The sequence below is a fragment of the Phyllobates terribilis genome, unplaced genomic scaffold (assembly GCF_046119375.1).
Source record: "Phyllobates terribilis strain yellow unplaced genomic scaffold, ASM4611937v1 Scaffold_3__8_contigs__length_932513732, whole genome shotgun sequence".
Classification (NCBI taxonomy): domain Eukaryota; kingdom Metazoa; phylum Chordata; class Amphibia; order Anura; family Dendrobatidae; genus Phyllobates; species Phyllobates terribilis.
The window spans coordinates 585,828,765-585,847,884 of NW_027362763.1; the positions used below are offsets into that span (position 1 = coordinate 585,828,765).

The following is a 19,120-nucleotide window of genomic DNA, read 5'->3' on the forward strand; positions in this document are numbered from 1 at the left end:
TATCCATGGATGAATGCCATCTGACTTTGTCAATATTTAATTTGCTCAGACGTAGACGTACTTCTTCTTGTGTAAATTTAGTTACATTGGGTGGTGAGCTTTGATTACTGCCTTGCTGATTGATATGTGACACAGGCACTTCATTGGTGAATCTGAATGAAAAGTTCATGTGTAATATCTCAGCCTTGTCTTTGTCCTCTACAATTATATTTCTTTGGTCACCTTTTAAGAGGCTGATGCCTTCTGATTTTTTCTATTTGGCATCAAAATTAATCTGTCACCAGGTTTTTGCTACTCCATCTGAGAGCAGCATAATGATGGGGCAGAGAACCTGATTTCAGTGATGTGTCACTTACTGGGCTACTTGCTGTCATTTTGATAAACTCATTGTTTTGTCTGCTGCAGATCTACCAGTTTTCTGAATGTTGAGTTCTGTACAACCCCACCCACACCACTGATTTTTCACACCAATCATTTTTATGCACATGTACAGTGAATATGCTTGACTACATGGCAGCTGGTTTACTAGTCCTCTAGTCATAATCTGCTGCTGATAAAACAGTCATTTTATCATGAGTACAGTAAGCAGCCCAGTAAGTCATACATCACTGTAATCAATGTTTCTATCTCTATATTATGCTGCTTTCAGATTAGGTTGTAAAAACCTGATGACAGATTCCCTTTAATATATATATTTTTTACATTTTGGAATTATTTTAATGCAGTTGGACAAAGGCTATAAACTTATTATTGGATTCTAGTATTCCTTTAAAAATTCTCTATTTTTCTATGGTATTTCCTTTTGCCAGGATATGATACCAATGTACAAGACAAAGCTCTTCCCTTTGTCAAATGAATTTAGCTTACCTAAAGTTCCAGGTTTTTGTAATTCCCCTTTGAAATTTTTTATTGAATATTACATTGAAACTTACCATATTATGGTCGCTTCATCCCTAATGCTCCCGGACCTGTAGATCTGAAATTGTATCTGGTCTGTGTGACAGGACCAGATCCAGCAGATTACCTCCACTGGTTGGTTCATCTACCAGCTGAGAGAGGTAATTGTCCTGAACTGTGCATAAGAACTTGCAGCTTTTAGCCCAACCAGAAGATTCTATGTCACATTGAATGTCCGGATAGTTAAAATCCTCTAGTGTCTCCGCAACAGAAATTGACACTGCAGCTCCTAAAACCACGCTGCCGGTGAGTTTACACGGCTGCAAATAGAAGCACAGTGGGCATAGGATTTCTATAAATCCCATCCACTGTGCTTCTACTGTACAATGCAGCGGTTTGGACGCAGCGCAGGTGAGTTGCGTCCAAACCGCTGCTACTCCGGATTGTGGGCACGTACCCTAAAGTTGGATTTACTGAAAATACACACCCCTTCACATATTTTAACCTTTCTGAATGCAGTGTAACCCTCTACATTTGTCACTAAGTAATGGCTCTCGTCCAGCTCATTTCTATAATGTCCACCATCTGTGGCTCAAATTAGTGACTCTAATTCATGCTTTTTTTTCCTGCAAGACTTCTTGCATTCACCAGCAGACTATTAATACAATTAACACATTTATTACTCCTAGTCACCTCCCTACTTTCCTTAACCCCTGCACGACCTTGGACATATCCATGCGTCCAGGTCGGTAGGTACAGTACTTACCAACCTTGGACTTATGAGTACATCCAGGCGATTTTGCACGCAAAGAGGCTGCGCGATCAACGCCTGGTGTCAGCTGATTCTGACAGCTGACACCCGGCACTCAGTGCCAGGAGTGATGTCGCAACGCTCCCGGCATTTTAATCCCCTTAATGCCGCCATTGAAATCGGGAGGGAGGAAGCCCCCTTGCACCCCCACAACGTTATCACGAGGGGGCGATCGTTGCTATGTTGTCATAATGACATCTGGGTCACCAGAGCTAGCAAACTTGGTAGATCATGGTCAGTGCATGATCTAACAAGTTTGTCTGTCGGTGCAGCATTGCTTGCAAAAAGTGAAAGTCACATAGTGGGACAAAGTAAAAAAGTGAAAAAAAAATTATAAAAAAATAATATTAATAATAATAAAAAATATTTAAATATCTTGTACCCATAAATAAATATTTTTATGAACAAAATATATATAAAGAAAAAAAGTACACCTATTTTGTATTGCTGCGACCTATTAAACTGTCCCATTAGTTAACCCCTTCAGTGAACACCGTAAAATAAGAAAAAAGAAAATGAGGCAAAAAACTATGCATTATCATCATACTGCCAAGTGGAAAAAGTGGATTAAAACGCAATCAAAAAGACGAATGTGAATAAAAATGGTACTGCTGAAAACGTCATCTTGTCCCACAAAAAACAAGCCACCATACAGCTCCATCAGCAGAAAAATAAAAAAAGTTATTACTCTCAGAATAAAGCGATGCAAAAATAATTATTTTTGGTATCGATGTAATCGTATTTACCCGAAGAATAAAGCTGCCTTATCAATTTACTACACGCGGAACAAAATAAAAAAAAAACAATTCCTGAATTGGTGGTTTTTGTTCATTCTGTCTCCCAAAAATCGGAATAGAAAGCGATCAAAAAATGTCATTTGCTCAAAAATAGTACTAATAAAAACATCAACTCGTCCCGCAAGAAACAAGCCATCACATGACTCTGTCGGCCGATATAAGGAAAAATTATAGCTCTCAAAATATGACGATGCAAAAACTAGTTTTTGTAAAAAAAAAAAGCATCTTGTAGTGTATGACAGCTGCCAAACATAAAAACCTGATATGAATCTGGTATCACTATAAGCTCACCGATCCAAAGAATAAAGATGTCTAATCACTTATAAAGCACAAGGAACGGCGTAAAATTTGTTCATTCTGCCTCCCAAAGACCGCAGTAAGGTGCGGCTCACATTTATCGTGCGCGCTGCGCTGAGCGCTTGCATCAGGGTTTCCATGTAAATCTCTGAAATACGTGATTCAGACGGAATCCTCGGCGGAAGATTTCCTATAATGAGGCAGATGGAGGCACTGTCTGGCCTGTGACCTCTCTGGGGTTTCATCTGAAACACATCACTTGGAGATATATTTGGAAACCCAGAGGTAAGTGCTCAGCGTAGAGCAGAGGATACATGTGATCCAAAATGTTATATAAAATGTTCCCAACAAAAGCTTTAAAATCTTACCCTTGTGAAAATAAAAAATTTGGGGCTGAAAGATCGTTTTTGTGGGAAAAGTTTGATTTTTTATTTTCACGGCTCTACACTATAAACTTCTGTGAAGCACCTGGGGGTTCAAGATGCTCACCACACATCTAGATAAGTTCCTTGAGGGGTCTTGTTTCCAAGATGGTGTCACTTGGGGGTTTCCACTGTTGAGGCACATCAGAGGTTCTCCAAACGCGACATGGCGTCCGCTCTAGATTCCAGCCAATTTTGCATTCAAAAAGTCAAACTCTTCCGAGACCCGCCCACACAGTGGTTTTCCCCCACATATGGGGTATCGGCATCCTCAGGAGAAATTGTACAACAAATTTTTTGGTCCATTTTCTTTTGTTACCTTTGCGAAAATAAAAACAATTGGGGTGTGAAGTAAAATTTGTGTGAAAAAAGTTAAATGTTCATTTTTTCCTTCCACATTGCTTCAGTTCCTGTGAAGCATGTGAAGGGTTAATAAACTTCTTGAGTGTGGTTTTGAGTACCTTGAGGGGTGCAATTTTTAGCATGGTGTCACTTCAAATGTGATTTGGCCCCTAAAAAAATGGTTTTGTAAATTTTGTTGGAAAAATGAGAAATCGCTGGTCAACTTTTAACTATTAGAACTAGATGACATCTACGTGGCAAATCAGGGATGTTCATGGGCTGAGCCGATTTTTTGACGCGAACAAGTCGGAACCACGAACACAAATTTCAAATGCCGAACAAATTTGCTCAACACTACTTATAACTTCCTAACAAAAAATAATGTTGGTTCCAAAATTGTGCTGATGTAAAGTAGACATGTGGGAAATGTTATTTATTAACTATTTTGTGTAACATCTCTCTCTGATTTAAGGGCATAAAAATTCAAAGTTTAAAAATTGCTAAATTGTAAAAATTTTCACCAAATTTCAGATTTTTCACAAATAAACGCAAGTGATATTGAAGAAATTTTACCACTATCATGAAGTGCAATATGTCACAAAAAAACAATCTCAGAATCGGTGAGATCCGTTGAAGCGTTCCAGAGTAATTACCTCATAAAGTGACAGTGGTCAGAATTTTAAAATTGGCCCGGTCATTAAAGGGGTTGTCCGGTCAAAAGTGATAAGTCTGCAGTCACTCTGTGTGACTGCAGACTTATGAATCCCCCCAGCTCAAGCACTGTTCGCTGTGGGGATTCGCCGGTATGAGACCCGGGACTGAAGGCTATGTATATGTCATCAATACCCCTGGCCATTTAGCGCCGTCTCGCTCCATTCACTTGCATGGAGCGAGGCCTCGCACCGCCTAGTGATGCGGACGGCCAATGGGCTCGTTCGACTAGAAGACGCGGCCTCACTCAATACAAGTGTATGGAGAGCGAGGCCATGCCCACTGGCCGGGGGTATGTATAACACATACGTACCCTCAGTAACCGGGTCTCATACCGGTGAATACCCACAGCGCACAGTTTGTGCGCTGGGGGGATTCATAAGTCACACAGAGTGACTGCAGACTTATCACTTTTGACCGGACAACCCCTTAAAGGACATAATTGGCTCTATCACTAAGGGGTTAAACTATTTATGTGTTTCGGTATAAGAAGACACATGTTTTGGAGGGGCAAATGCCCTGAGACACATGTCTGCAAAGAGAAACATTATCCCTTAGATCTTCTTACAGAGGTATCTCACCCATCCAAATCAGTTCTCCTGTGTTGCACTAATGATGGGAAAACATCCTGAAACACTTGTCTGCAAATGGAATTTCTGGTGTGGCTCCTTATCTTAAATGGAGTCTGTCAGCAGAGTTTTGATATGTAATCTGAGGCCAGCATGAGGTAGGGGTTAAAACAAAGAATTCAGCAATGTGTCACTTAGGTTATGCTCACATATCCAGTAATGATCCGTTAGAATCGATGCAGCAGCAATCCGTTGGCAAAAAAGTTGTGTAGACACAACTTTTTAGTTCGTTTTTAAAAAAAATGATAACTGCTGGATTTGTTTTTTTAACAATGAAGTCTATGGAAAAAAGATACATTAATTAGCCATCCATTTTCTTCCATTTGTAATGGATCCAGTAAGCAAAACACAGAACCTTTACAAATGAAAGAAAAACAGATGGCTAATTAACGGATCCGTTTTCCATAGACTTCAATGTTAAAAAACAGATTAGGCAGAGATCAGTTTTTTAAAAACAAACTAAAATGTTGTGTCTGCACAACTTTTTTGCCAACGGATTGCTGCTGGATTCGTTCTAACAGATCATTACTAGACATGTGAACATAGCCTTATGAGGCTGTGTGCTGTTGTTTACTTACAGTGAAGGATTTATCACCAGGACATTATCATTGATGTGACCAATTGGCAGCGCAAGCACTCATCTGACCACGTTCCCTCCTGTGATAAGCAGCTGACTGTCAATAGACTGTACATACAGAGCCTGGTATGGGCGGGGGCAGCTTTCTTAGCTTTGTTTCTTGCTAAATCTAAGAACTGTGATGGTATGACGACTGCTGCACCCAGTAATCTAAGTGATATGTTGTTGGATTCAGGATCTTTTTTCCTACATCATGGTGCTGTCAGATGAGAAGGTACAGCAATAGGGGTTCAAGAAAACCACACAGAAAAATGAGTATTAAAGCGAGTGTAGTGCTACAAAGAGTTAAAACTTAACATTTATTACAACTGAATAAAAAAGTAATACACAAGTCCAAAGGACCTAAAAACGAGTATAAGCCTGTCTGTGATAGTGAGTGACCCTAAAAATCAATAGCTCATTATGTCCAGGAATATAACCATATGTGATACCGACATAGTCTACCTGTAACATCACACAGAAAATGGCGGGAAAATAGTAACGGAGCTCTCAAGACAGTGTCTCAAACGTATCGTGTCTCAGCCCACAAGAACCTTAATACATTTACACAATTAATGGTGAGCCTTTAACCCCTTAATAACATCTGACGTACTAATACGCGTCTGTGCCCTGGGACTTAAGAGCCAGACCCGTATTAGTACGTCATGGCGATCGCGCGCGCACACAGGCTGTGCGGGCGCGATCGCCGCCGGGTGTCAGCTGATTGTCACAGCTGACACCCGGTACTATGTGCAGGGAGCGGTCCTGCACCGCTCCCAGCACATTAACCCCTGCGATGCTGCGATCGAAGTCGATCGCGGCATTGCGGGGGCAAGGGGAGGTGATCGGCGATACTCACCTCCTCTTCCGGCTTCCAGCGCAGTCTGCAAAGGCTTCCCGGGTGTTGCCATGACGACCCGATGTCGTCATGACAACATCCGGGTCACCAGAGAGCAGGAAGATTGCTTGGGCATGCGCAGTGCATCTCCAAGCAATCTTCACACTGTGCACTTCTGACAGCCTTCATGGCATAGGGATGGTGCTTCATTCCTGTGCCATGCAGGCGATCAGAAAAAAAAAAGTGAAAGTCCCAGAGTGGGACAAAGTAATAAAGTGTATAAACTGTGTGAAAGTGGAAAAAAAAAAATGTGCAAAAATATTATAAAAAAATAAAAAAAATAATACACCAAAAATAAAAATATAATGTACCCATCAATAAATATTATTATAAAAAAAAAAAAAAGAAAAACAATAAAAGTACACATATTTGGTATCGCCGCGTCCGGAACAACCTGACCTATAAAACTGTCCCACTAGTTAACCCCTTCAGTGAACACGGTAAAAAAAAAAAAAAAAAAAACGAAGCAAAAAACAATGCTTTATCACCATACCGCCAAACAAAAAGTGGAATAACACGCGATCAAAAAGACGCATATAAATAAAAATGATACCGCTGAAAACGTCATCTCGTCCCGCAAAAAAAAAGCCGCCATACAGCTCCATCAGCCGAAAAATAAAAAAGTTATAGCTCTCAGAATAAAGCTATGCTAAAAAATATTTTTTTCTATAAAATAGCTTTTATTGTGTATAAGCGCCAAAACATAGAAAAATGATACAAATGTGGTACCGCTGTAAACGTACTGACCCGAAGAATAAAGCTACCTCATCAATTTTACCACACGCGGAACAGAATAAAAAAAAAATAAATTCCTGAATTGTTGGTTTTTGTTTATTCTGCCTCCCAAAAATCGGAATAGAAAGCGATCAAAAAATGTCACGTGCCTGAAAATGGCACCAATAACAACGTCAAGTCATCCCGCAAAAAACGAGCCGTCACATGACTGTCTGCCAAAATCTGGAAAAATTATAGCTCTCAAAATATGGCGATGCAAAAACTAGATTTTACAAAAAATGCGTCTTTTAGTGTGTGACAGCTGTCAGTCATAAAAACCCCATATGATTCTGGCATTGCTGTAATCACACCGACCCGAAGAATAAAGTCGTCTAATCACTTATACCGCCCAAGGAACGGCGTCAAAAATAAACTCTTGGGTTAGGATTGGGCTAGGGTTAGGGCTGGGTTTGGGGCTAGGGTTGTGCTGGGGCTAGGGTTGTGCTGGGGCTAGGGTTGTGCTGGGGCTAGGGTTGTGCTGGGGCTAGGGTTGTGCTGGGGCTAGGGTTGTGCTAGGGCTAGGGTTGTGCTAGGGTTAGGGCTGGGGTTGGGATTTTTTTCAAAAGTAAGAAAAAAAATGACGATATGGCGACTAGTGTTGAGAGCAAGTGCTCGCTACTTGAGTTTGCATCGGGTGCTCTGGTATGCATTGAGTATCGTGGGTATTTGAGTGACATGCTCGAGTCTCTGCCCCATATGCTTCGCGGCCAAAAAACTTTACGGGGATTGCCTGCCATGCACGAGCGATCCCCGCATGTTTTTTTTTTGGGTGTCTAATAACCGTGAAACATGCGGAGCAGGGACTCGAGCATGTCACTCGAGCACACGCTGTACATGGTGCATACCTGAGTACCCGATGCAAACTCAAGTAGCGAGCACTTGCGCTCAATAATAATGACAACTTATTCAATATGATGACCTAATGTAAACAAATTCTGTGCCGTACCTCTGGGTTCAAAATGTTCACTATACACCTTAATAAAATCCTTGAGGGGTATAGTTTCCAAAATGGGGACACTTGTGGGGGAGCTCCACTGTTTAGGCACATCACGGGCTCTCCAAACGCGACATGGTGTCTGCTAACAAATTGAATGGAAAATCGGCTCAAATTGTTAGCGGACGCCATGTTGCGTTTGGAGAGCCCCTGTGTGCCCAAACATTGGAGCTCCCCCACAAGTGACCCCATTTTGGAAACTAGACCCCCCAAGGCACCTATCTAGATGCATAGTGAGCACTTGGAACTCCTAGGTGCTTCACAAATTGATTCGTAAAAATGAAAAAGTGTTTTTTTTTTCACTTTTTCATTATTACGAATCAATTTGTGAAGCACCTGGGGGTTACAAGTGCTCACTATGCATCTAGAAAGGTGCCTTGGGGGGTCTAGTTTCCAAAATGGGGTCACTTGTGGGGGAGCTCCAAAGTTTGGGCACAGAGGGGCTCTCCAAACGCAATGTGGTGTCCGCTAACAATTTGAGCCGATTTTCCATTCAATTTGTTAGCGGATACCATGTTGTATTTAGAGAGTCCCTGTGTGTCCAAACATTGGAGCTCCCCCACAAGTGACCCCATTTTGGAAACTAGACCCCCCAAGGCACCTATCTAGATGCATAGTGAGCACTTGGAACCCCTAGGTGCTTCACAAATTGATTCGTAAAAATGAAAAAGTGTTTTTTTTTTCACTTTTTCATTTTTACGAATCAATTTGTGAAGCACCTGGGGGTTCCAAGTGCTCACTATGCATCTATAAAGGTGCCTTGGGGGGTCTAGTTTCCAAAATGGGGTCACTTGTGGGGGAGCTCCAAAGTTTGGGCACACAGGGGCTCTCCAAACACAACATGGCGTCCGCTAATTATTCAAGCAAATTTTACAATCAAAAAGTCAAATGGCGCTCTTTCCCTTCCGAGCCCTGCCGTGCGCCCAAACAGTGTTTTTTCCCCAAATATTGGGTATCTGCGTGCCCAGGGGAAATTGCACAACAAATTTTGGGGTCCATTTTTTCTTGTTACCCCTGTGAAAATAAAAAAAAATTGGGTCTAAAGTAACATTTTTGTGAAAAAAGTTAAATGTTCATTTTTTTCTTCCACATTCAAAAAATTCCTGTGAAGCACCTGAAGGGTTAATAAAGTTCTTGAATGTGGTTTTGAGCACCTTGAGGGGTGCAGTTTTTAGAATGGTGTCACTTTTGGGTATTTTCTGTCAAAAAGACCTCTCCAGGTGACTTCAAATGTGATGGGGTCCCTAAAAAAATGGTTTTGTAAATTTTGTTGGAAAAATGAGAAATCGCTGGTCAACTTTTAACCCTTATAGCTCCCTAACAAAAAAAAATTTTGGTTCCAAAATTGTGCTGATGTAAAGTAGACATGTGGGAAATGTTATTTATTAACTCTTTTGTGTGACATATCGCTCTGATTTCAGGGCTTAAAAATTCAAATTTTGAAAATTGCTAAATTTTCAAAATTTTTGCCAAATTTCTGTTTTTTTCACAAATAAACGCAAGTGATATCGAAGAAATTTTTCCACAATCATGAAGTACAATATGTCACGAAAAAACAATCTCAGAATCAGGGGGATCCGTTGAAGCGTTCCAGAGTAATTACCTCATAAAGTGACAGTGGTCAGAATTGTAAAAATTGGCCCGGTCATTAATGTGCAAACCACCCGCGGGGCTTAAGGGGTTAAACACCTATAAATATATTAATGGAACGACCTCACCAGATAGAATGTTGTTTCTTGCTCTCTGGCTTTAAGACAGCTCCATGTGATGGGGCATCCAAAACCTTATTCAGCCTCCAGCAACTCACAGCACACCGCTCCCAACGCGTTTCATTGCCTCAGCTAATCATCAGGGGAGAAGAGGGTGTCATGCGGTATAGAAGCTGGCATCAAACGCTCAGCTTATCCATTAGACAGAGCGTTGGGAGCGGTGTGCTGTGAGTTGCTGGAGGCTGAATAAGGTTTTGGATGCCCCATCACATGGAGCTGTCTTAAAGCCAGAGAGCAAGAACCAACATTCTATCTGGTGAGGTCGTTCCATTAATATATTTATAGGTGTTTAAAGGCTCACCATTAATTGTGTAAATGTATTAAGGTTCTTGTGGGCTGAGACACGATACGTTTGAGACACTGTCTTGAGAGCTCCGTTACTATTTTCCCGCCATTTTCTGTGTGATGTTACAGGTAGACTATGTTGGTATCACATATGGTTATATTCCTGGACATAATGAGCTATTGATTTTTAGGGTCACTCACTATCACAGACAGGCTTATACTCGTTTTTAGGTCCTTTGGACTTGTGTATTACTTTTTTATTCAGTTGTAATAAATGTTAAGTTTTAACTCTTTGTAGCACTACACTCGCTTTAATGCTGTCAGATGAGGTAGCAGAAACCTGCTGACAGATTCCCTTTAAGTCATGTGGCAAGGCCCTTTAAAGGGTTGATATTGACTTTTAGAATTGATACTTCCAATAGGTGGCACTAGAGTTCTTGTCCTCTTGCTCTTTGAAGAAGCTATTATTTGCATATGTATTTACAATAGAAATGCTGTCAAAAAGTGTAAACTAGAAACAAAAATTCCATTGAAGGTTATTTCTAAAGAATCCATTTTTCTAGAGGGATTTCAGATATAGATGGCACAAAGTGAAAATATCAAATTCACTTGCAGTATGATGACTACAGTAGAACACTACCAATCCTAATTACAACCCCGTATGTATGTTTACCACATATATTGTTTTGCAGGTGTTCCAGTCTTGCATCTTATTCCTTCACCATTTCCAGATGTTTGGCACACCTTTGAAGATAATGAAGAAAATCTTGATTCTTCAGCTACTGAAAACATCAATAAAATTCTGCAAGTTTTTGCACTTGAATACCTTAATATATGATTATATTGTATAATTGTATATTTTTTTGCTAGTACATTACATAGTATTTTGGGATCATACAAAGCTTTACAAAATTATTTTTTATAGAAACATTAGAAATGAGAAAAAAATGTTGCATATTCCAATTCTAAATGATCTTTAAAGCATATGATTTCAGTAGAATCCCTAAAGCCATTGTAACAGTATTCCCAATGTACCTGTATGATGTAGTGTTTCGCAGTTTCTCACATCTCCGCATGCTCCATTTCTAATTGACTTGTTTTCCTTCATTCCGCCTCAGCAGGCCCTACCTACTGGGATTTACTCCCAATCTCATTAGCACGGTGATGTATTAGAATGAATGGAGTTCTTCTTAATCTCCCGGACATGCTCATCGTTTCTTTAGGTTGAGAAGCTGTTTTTCTGAGAAACTTCTTACAAAATCGTTGTATTGTATATTCACTTTTAGATGTCCAGTTTTATCCTTCAGTAGCAAACTACGGGCTCTACAGAGAACTGTTGCACTTCCGAGTATTACATCGTACATCTATCTGTAAATGACATATAGAGCCATGTACACATCTATATTTTGGACTATGTTACATTCATATGCAAAACACACCAGAGGAAAGGGAAAAAAAAGCCTGTCCTTTAGTGTTTTGACAGGTTTTCTTTAAAGTATCAGCCATTTGTAAGGCACTGCTGGCTGGCTGGTAAGACGATTCAGTGATGAAAATCTGTATGAAACTGTTCTTCATTGCACTTGAACTATCACAAAAGATCAAAGAGAAGCTGGGAATGCTGGGAGGTCGGGAGATTCACAGATCTCCCGTCTAGCGGTCATAGATTACTGACTTGGCCTAAACCTGCGGTCATGTAGTCCTCCATATTGATTAGCTCTGTATATCCCCATCTACAGTACTGATTGGCAGCTTTTTGCCTATGCAGAGTATACACAGAAAGCTGTCAATCAGTGGTGTGGGCAGAGTTATACAGAGCTCAGTGTTCTGAGAACTAGTAGATCTGCAGCCGATAAAACAATGATTTTATCAAAATGTCAGCAAGCAGCCCTGTATGTGATACATTGCTGAAATTAGGGTCTCTACCTCTACATTACGCTGCTCTCACATTACATAGCAAATATCTGGTGGCAGATTCCCTTTAAGAGGGGTTTATTATCTGGAAAGGCTACCATGTACTAATATATATTTGCCAGCAGCAGATGGTGCTGTTAAAAATGTCTGGCTAGCCAAGGTTTCTTATTTAGAAATCAGCTACTTGCTGGGTTTAGCGGACGCCAGACGTGGCAATCTGCTTATGATAGTAGCGTCGGCTTTGTCAAAGGGGTTATTGATGAGAAAGCCCCTTTCAGCATTATAGCTGTGATTTTCACTATTGCCCAATCACAAGTCAGAATGAAATATGGTGCAACATATGGATCTAGATACATGAGAAAATGAATTATGTATATTTTGAGGCCTCAGTGATTTGTACAGGTAGAATACAGACAAAGCATGCTGTATATTTAAATTAAGGCTTTAGAAAATAATGTCCTTGTGAAACGCTCTCATTTCAAATCTGAATTTATGACTGGTTAGATAAAATACACACATGTAGATGTTTAAGTGGGTGATTTTGTTATGAATAAAAGTAAATTTCATGGTTTGGTTATTCTTTTATTTCCAAGAGAGAGTTTCCATTTTGTTCCATAGTTCAAGGCATTTTTGTTATGTGACTTCTCCGCCATGAATTGTTTACAGTCTTAGTGGCAAATTGCCAACCAAGAAAGCATGAGCAATGTAAATTGTAATAAAGGTGTTCTACATAAAGAGGCATAATATTTTAAACAGCATGTTTAGAAGTATATACAAAGAAAAATTAATAAAACTCTTAAGAACAAATGGAGATAAATGTGTTTATTATTACATTATATTTTCAGATGACTTTACCTGTATTGTCATCCCCATAATTGTGGTCTCCAGTAAATATTATACAACGTAACCCACTGGTATCAAAACAGAAAGTATATAATCAAAACATCAAAGAGCAAGCAGTCTTTGCAGTTGGTGATTTTTACCAAACAACATGGAAGGTGGAGACAAGATTTTATGCATAGTTTGTACTACTGTGCGGCTACAAGAACACTATCACTTTGATGCAGAATATTTTGAATAAATCGGTTTTAATACCTTTGACATATGTATATGTACAGTATATGGCTGATATGGATGCCAGGGTGATGCAACAAAGAAGAAAGGAGAGGAGACAGCACTTCCACTTTGTCAATTGTAAATTAAAGGGGTGGTCCGAAACTAATATTGATTTTCATCCTAAATGTTTTTCTAATATCATTTACTTAAAATACCCTTCCCTCTCTAATCTAACTTCTGTATTTTATTTATTTATTTTACCTATTTCCATTTTGATACTGCCTTGTTTGAGAATACCAGTGCATGCTGGGATACTCAAATGTGACGTCATCAGGGGGCAGATACTCTCATTAAGAACCAACTGGTACCACCTCCTCCCATGGTAACAACCAATTAACTTCACATTAATCAAGCTAAAAGCTCAATGGAGACTAAAAAGTAGACTCTATAATCATTAAAGGGGTTGTCTAAAACATATAATTCCCTTTATTAATATCTATCTTTATCTGCTTTGTTATAAAATTCCCTACCAGTCTCTGGGATACGTAATTCCTGATATATCCAAACTGTTATTTTGTGTACTAGCCTTGATTAAGAGTGTGCTTGAGTAAGATGCACCAAATTGTTTAAGAAGCATGTGCATCTTTCAACTGTGACAGGCAAGGAGTGTACTCCAGTTGAGGACATTTATGTTGTAATTTATCCCTCTATTTTGGAATAAATTATGACAAATTGGTCACTCCACATCCTGACTAAGCTCTGTGTACTGAAATAAAGTCACTGGTAAGGTGATTGAGGGAAGATATGTTTTACAGAGGCTATTAGCTTCCGTGAATTGAAAACATGAAGTTTTCTCTAGCATGTTACTTGCTGAGAGGGTTAAACCTCCATTTTAAAAGTGAGTGGTTCTTTGAATGACCATTGTGAAGTGTGGTAGGTTATTCACCATATCTCCTACTCAGGGTGTGGTCTGGAGTTGAAATACTCAGCCTGCTGAGGCATTCAGTGTTCAGTGAGACTGGAGAGAGTAAAGGCCCCATCACACTTAGCGATGCTGCAACGATCCCGACAACGATACGACCTGTCAGGGATCGTTGCTGCGTCGCTATGTGGTCGCTGGTGAGCTGTCAAACAGGCAGGCTCACCAACGATCAGGGGAGCAGCGACATCGTGGAAAGAATCTTTCCACGATGTCCTGCTCCTGGTTACGAGCCTACTGAAGCAGGAGCAGGCTGGTAACCATGATAAACATCGGGTTACTAGGGGCGCACCTAGTAACCCATTGTTTATCATGGTTACCACTCTGCTACGGGGAGCGGGAGGTTACCTAGGTGCTGGCACCCTATTTGACTGGCGATCCCCAGAAGGCTTATTATGACCTGTCCTTATAGGACGCCCAGGAGCATTCAAAGTTAAAAACTCAGGGGTGACTATGTGTGTCTGAGCTCAAAGAGTCCACCACTGGGCATATTGCGGTGATAAACCCCCTTGCTCCCAAATGTTCGCTCTCCTCCATCTTGTACGGAAGTGGTTGCTGCCAGAGTCCTCCACCCCAACCCAAATGTAAGACCGGATTGCGAGGCTGATGCAAATTGTAAAGGAAAGCCTCCTACAAGCTCAAGAAGCCCAGGCAAAGGTCTAAAATCAGTCTGCAAGGCTGAGAAAGTTCAGCCCTGGAGACCAAGTGTTGGTGTTGATCTTCCCAGAGGAGAGTAAATTTCTGGCCAAGTGGCAAGGGCCATACGAGGTGGTCGAATGGTTGAGTAACATCAACTACAAAGTCCACCAACCAGGGAGAAGAAAGCCATATCAAGTGTACCATATTAACCTGCTCAATCCTTGGCGAGACAGGGAACTGGTGGAAGCTACGTGCCTGGGGGTCCATCCTGAAGCCCGAGTCGAGAATGTCACAGTGGCAGAAACGCTGTCACTGGCCCAGAAGCAACAGTGCAAGCGCTGCTTCAGTGGAAAAGGTACCTGTTTTCAGAGCTGCCAGGTTGTACGCAAGTGGTCGAACATAAAATCTTGAGGGAGCTGCATGTGAGGGTGAATCAAAGACCGTATCGGATTCCTGAAGCTTGCTGCCGCGAGGTGATCTCCAAAGAGGTGAGGAGAATGTTGAGCCTAGTCGTCATCGAGGAGTCAAAGAGCGGCTGCTCCAGCCCCATTGTCCTGGTGCCGAAGCCGGATGGAGAATGGCGTTTCTGTAATGACTACAGGAAGCTGAATGAGGTTTCAAAGTTCGATGCGTATCCGATGCCCCGCGTCGATGAGCTCATTAAGAGGCTAGGGTCAGCCAGATATATCACCACCCTGGACCTAAGGAAAAGGTACTGGCAGATTCTCCAATCATTACCATAAAGATATAATATAAGATTTCAAAACATCAAAACTATTACTATGAGGCATACAGGTATGAATAGCTTTACATTGCTATCACCTGATTGCCCATATTAATAGGTTAGTTACGTACCAGGAGGTGACAGATTCCCTTTAATGTAGTGGGCGCCAGTCTCCTCTACGCTGCTGAGTACAAACTGATCTAACAAGTGAAGAAACCCTTATTATTAAAAGACAAATACTTTAATAGGTATACATTATTGAATAACAAAAATAGCAAAGTGAAAAGCTTAATATAAATAAAGTGGCAAGTGCATTAATCTAAATGCATGTTCATCCTGTTTTATATCACTCCATCTATTATAGTATTCCCAAGAAGACAAAAGCCTGACAAACACCCTGCAAAATCTGCTAAAATCTAAATATGGTATGTTACTTATAGCTGGGCTGAGTCAGAAGTCTGTAGGGAAAAGGCTGTGTCCTCCCCACACCCGACGGGTGCCGTTTCGCTTCTTGCTTCTTCCGGGGGCATGGAACACAAAGGGGGACCCATTGAAGTATAAATATGCCTGTCGACCAATCAGCACTCGCCACATCATAAGAGGCGTCCTTTACTGGATTTTCTCCATAGCGTTATAGTCATTCGACTTTTCTTCCCTCCCAATAGCCCCACCCCTCTTCCCTTCTCCTTACATTCCCCATTGCCGTCCGCCCCACTTTCCTCTGTTTCCTTGTCGTACACGCTACACATGTTAGGGAACCCCTCCTGGGGTGTATCAAGTAGGAAAGACTACCTGGTTTTTGGATTTTATATTTAAGATTTATATATCCTTAGTTATTTGTGGATTCTGATTATGGTGGGAGCCCAGTCTATTGATATAGCCTGAGCCCATATATTATTATTATGATGGGGATACGTGGTGTGGATCACACACATACCTTTCTGATTACACCTTATTCACATCTATATGTACTTAGCACTTTGTTACAAAGGCCGTGGTGAGGCCTTACGTGTATTATTATTATTATCATTAATCTATATATATACACTGCTCAAAAAAATAAACACTTAAACAACAGAATATAACTCCAAGTAAATCAAACTTGTGTGAAATCAAACCCTCTACTTAGGAAGCAACACTGATTGACAATCAATTTCACATGCTGTTGTGCAAATGGAATAGACAATAGATGGAAATTATTGGCAACTATCAAGACACCCTCAATAAAGGAGTGGTTCTACAGGTGAGGACCACAGACCACATCTCAGTACCAATGCTTTCTGGCTGATGTTTTGGTCACTTTTGAATGTTGGTTGTGCTTTCACACTCGTGGTAGCATGAGACGGACTCTACAACCCACAGAAGTTGCTCAGGTAGTTCAGCTCTACCAGGATGGCACATCAATGCAAGCTGTGGCAAGAAGGTTTACTGTGTCTGTCACCGTAGTGTCCAGAGGCTGGAGACGCTACCAGGAGACAAGCCAGTACACCAGGAGACGTGGAGGGGACTGTAGGAGCACAACAACCCAGCAGCAGGGCCGCTACCTCCGCCTTTGTGCAAGGAGGAACAGGAGGAGCACAGCCAGAGCCCTGCAAAAATGACCTCCAGCAGGCCACAAATGTGCATTTGTCTGCATAAACGGTTAGAAACCGACTCCATGAGGGTGGTATGAGGGCCCGATGTCCACAGGTGGGGGTTGTGCTCACAGCCCAACACCGTGCAGGACGCTTGGCATTTGTCACAGGACACCAGGATTGGCAAAATCACCACTGACGCCCTATGCTCTTCACAAATGAAAGCAGGTTCACACTGAGCACATGTGACAGACGTGACAGAGTCTGGAGACGCTGTGGAGAGCGATCTGCTGCCTGCAACATCCTTCAGCATGACCAGTTTGGCAATGGGTCAGTAATGCTGTGGGGTGGCATTTCTTTGGAGGGCCACACAGCCCTCCATGTGCTAGCCAGAGGTAGCCTGACTGCCATTAGTTACCGAGATGAGATCCTCAGACCCCTTGTGAGACCATTTGCTGGTACGGTTGGACCTGGGTTCCTCCTAATGCAGGACAATGCCAGACCTCATGTGGCTGGAGTGTGTCAGCAGTTCCTGCAAGATGAAGGCATTGAAGCCATAGACTGGCCCGCCCGTTCCCCAGACCTGAATCCGATTGAGCACCTCTGGGACATCATGTCTCGCTCCATCCACCAACATCACGTTGCACCACAGACTGTCCAGGAGTTGGCGGATGCTTTAGTCGAGGTCTGAGAGGAGATCCCACAGGAGACCATCCGCAACCTCATCAGGAGCATGCCCAGGCGTTGTAGGGAGGTCATACAGGCACGTGGAGGCCACACACAATACTGAGCCTCATCAGGAGCATGCCCAGGCATTGTAGGGAGGTTATACAGGCACGTGGAGGCCACACACAATACTCAGCCTCATCAGGAGCATGCCCAGGCGTTGTAGGGAGGTCATACAGGCACGTGGAGGCCACACACAATACTCAGCCTCATCAGGAGCATGCCCAGGCGTTGTAGGGAGGTCATACAGGCACGTGGAGGCCACACACAATACTGAGCCACATTTTGACTTGTTTTAAGGACATTACATCAAAGTTGGATCAGCCTGTAGTGTGTTTTTCCACTTTAATTTTGGGGGTGACGCCAAATCCAGGCCTCCATTGGTTAATAAATGTGATTTCCATTGATGATTTTTGTGTGATTTTGTTGTCAGCACATTCAACTTTGTACAGAACAAAGTATTCAATGAGAAGATTTCATTCATTCAGATCTAGGATGTGTTATTTGAGTGTTCCCTTTATTTTTTTGAGCAGTGTATATACTCTCCTTAATCGGCACATAAGTGCCCCTTTGCACATCCACATCCCATTTTAAATCATTTGCATGAGCACTTTATTACAATTTTTTAACAGCTACGGTGTCTGCCAATAATCTTGACTATTCAATGTCATTAATAAAAATCTTTTTATTGAAGCACTATTTCTATGGATAAGGAAACAATCCAGCTTCGGAAATCCCATAAAAAAATCCAAAATGTATTTAAATATTTTAAAATAGATAGATTCAAGCATGATAGTCACGGCCCCATGTGGGAACCAATCTAGAGAGACGCGTTTCAGACACTCCGGTCTTTAATCATTGCAGTATTAAAGACCCGAGGGTCTGAAACGTGTCTGCTCAGATTGGTCCCCACGCGGGGCTGTGACTATCATGTTTGAATCTATTTATTTTAAAATGTTTAAATAAATTATGTATTTTTTTATGGGGCTTCCGAAGCTGGATTTTTTCCTTATTGATTGCTTTTCCTGCGGCTCTGCTGGTTTTCTGTGCACTGGATTCCTCTATGGGTGAGCTGACTACGTTTTCTTCTTATTTCTTCACACTATTACTATGGCACCCTTTCTTTTTACTGACCCTCACTTTTTCCAATTCGGCAATAGATACTTATATGAACTTATTGACGGGCATATGTACAGCAATATAGGCATGACCCAATTTAGGATATATAAACATAATAAGGGACTACTTCTAGTAAAATTCTATTATTAT

General features: G+C 41.4%; 1 protein-coding gene across 1 annotated transcript in view; it reads left to right on the plus strand.

Moving 5' to 3' along the window:
- QPCT (glutaminyl-peptide cyclotransferase) overlaps positions 1 to 12,944 on the plus strand; it is a 268,592-nt gene extending 255,648 nt beyond the window's left edge. Inside the window, exon 7 of the mRNA XM_073671463.1 lies at positions 10,935 to 12,944. Within this exon, the coding sequence (XP_073527564.1) occupies positions 10,935 to 11,080 (146 nt within the window). The 3' untranslated portion in view covers positions 11,081 to 12,944. The remainder of the gene's footprint in view (positions 1 to 10,934) is intronic.
- The last annotated feature ends 6,176 nt before the right edge of the window (positions 12,945 to 19,120 follow it).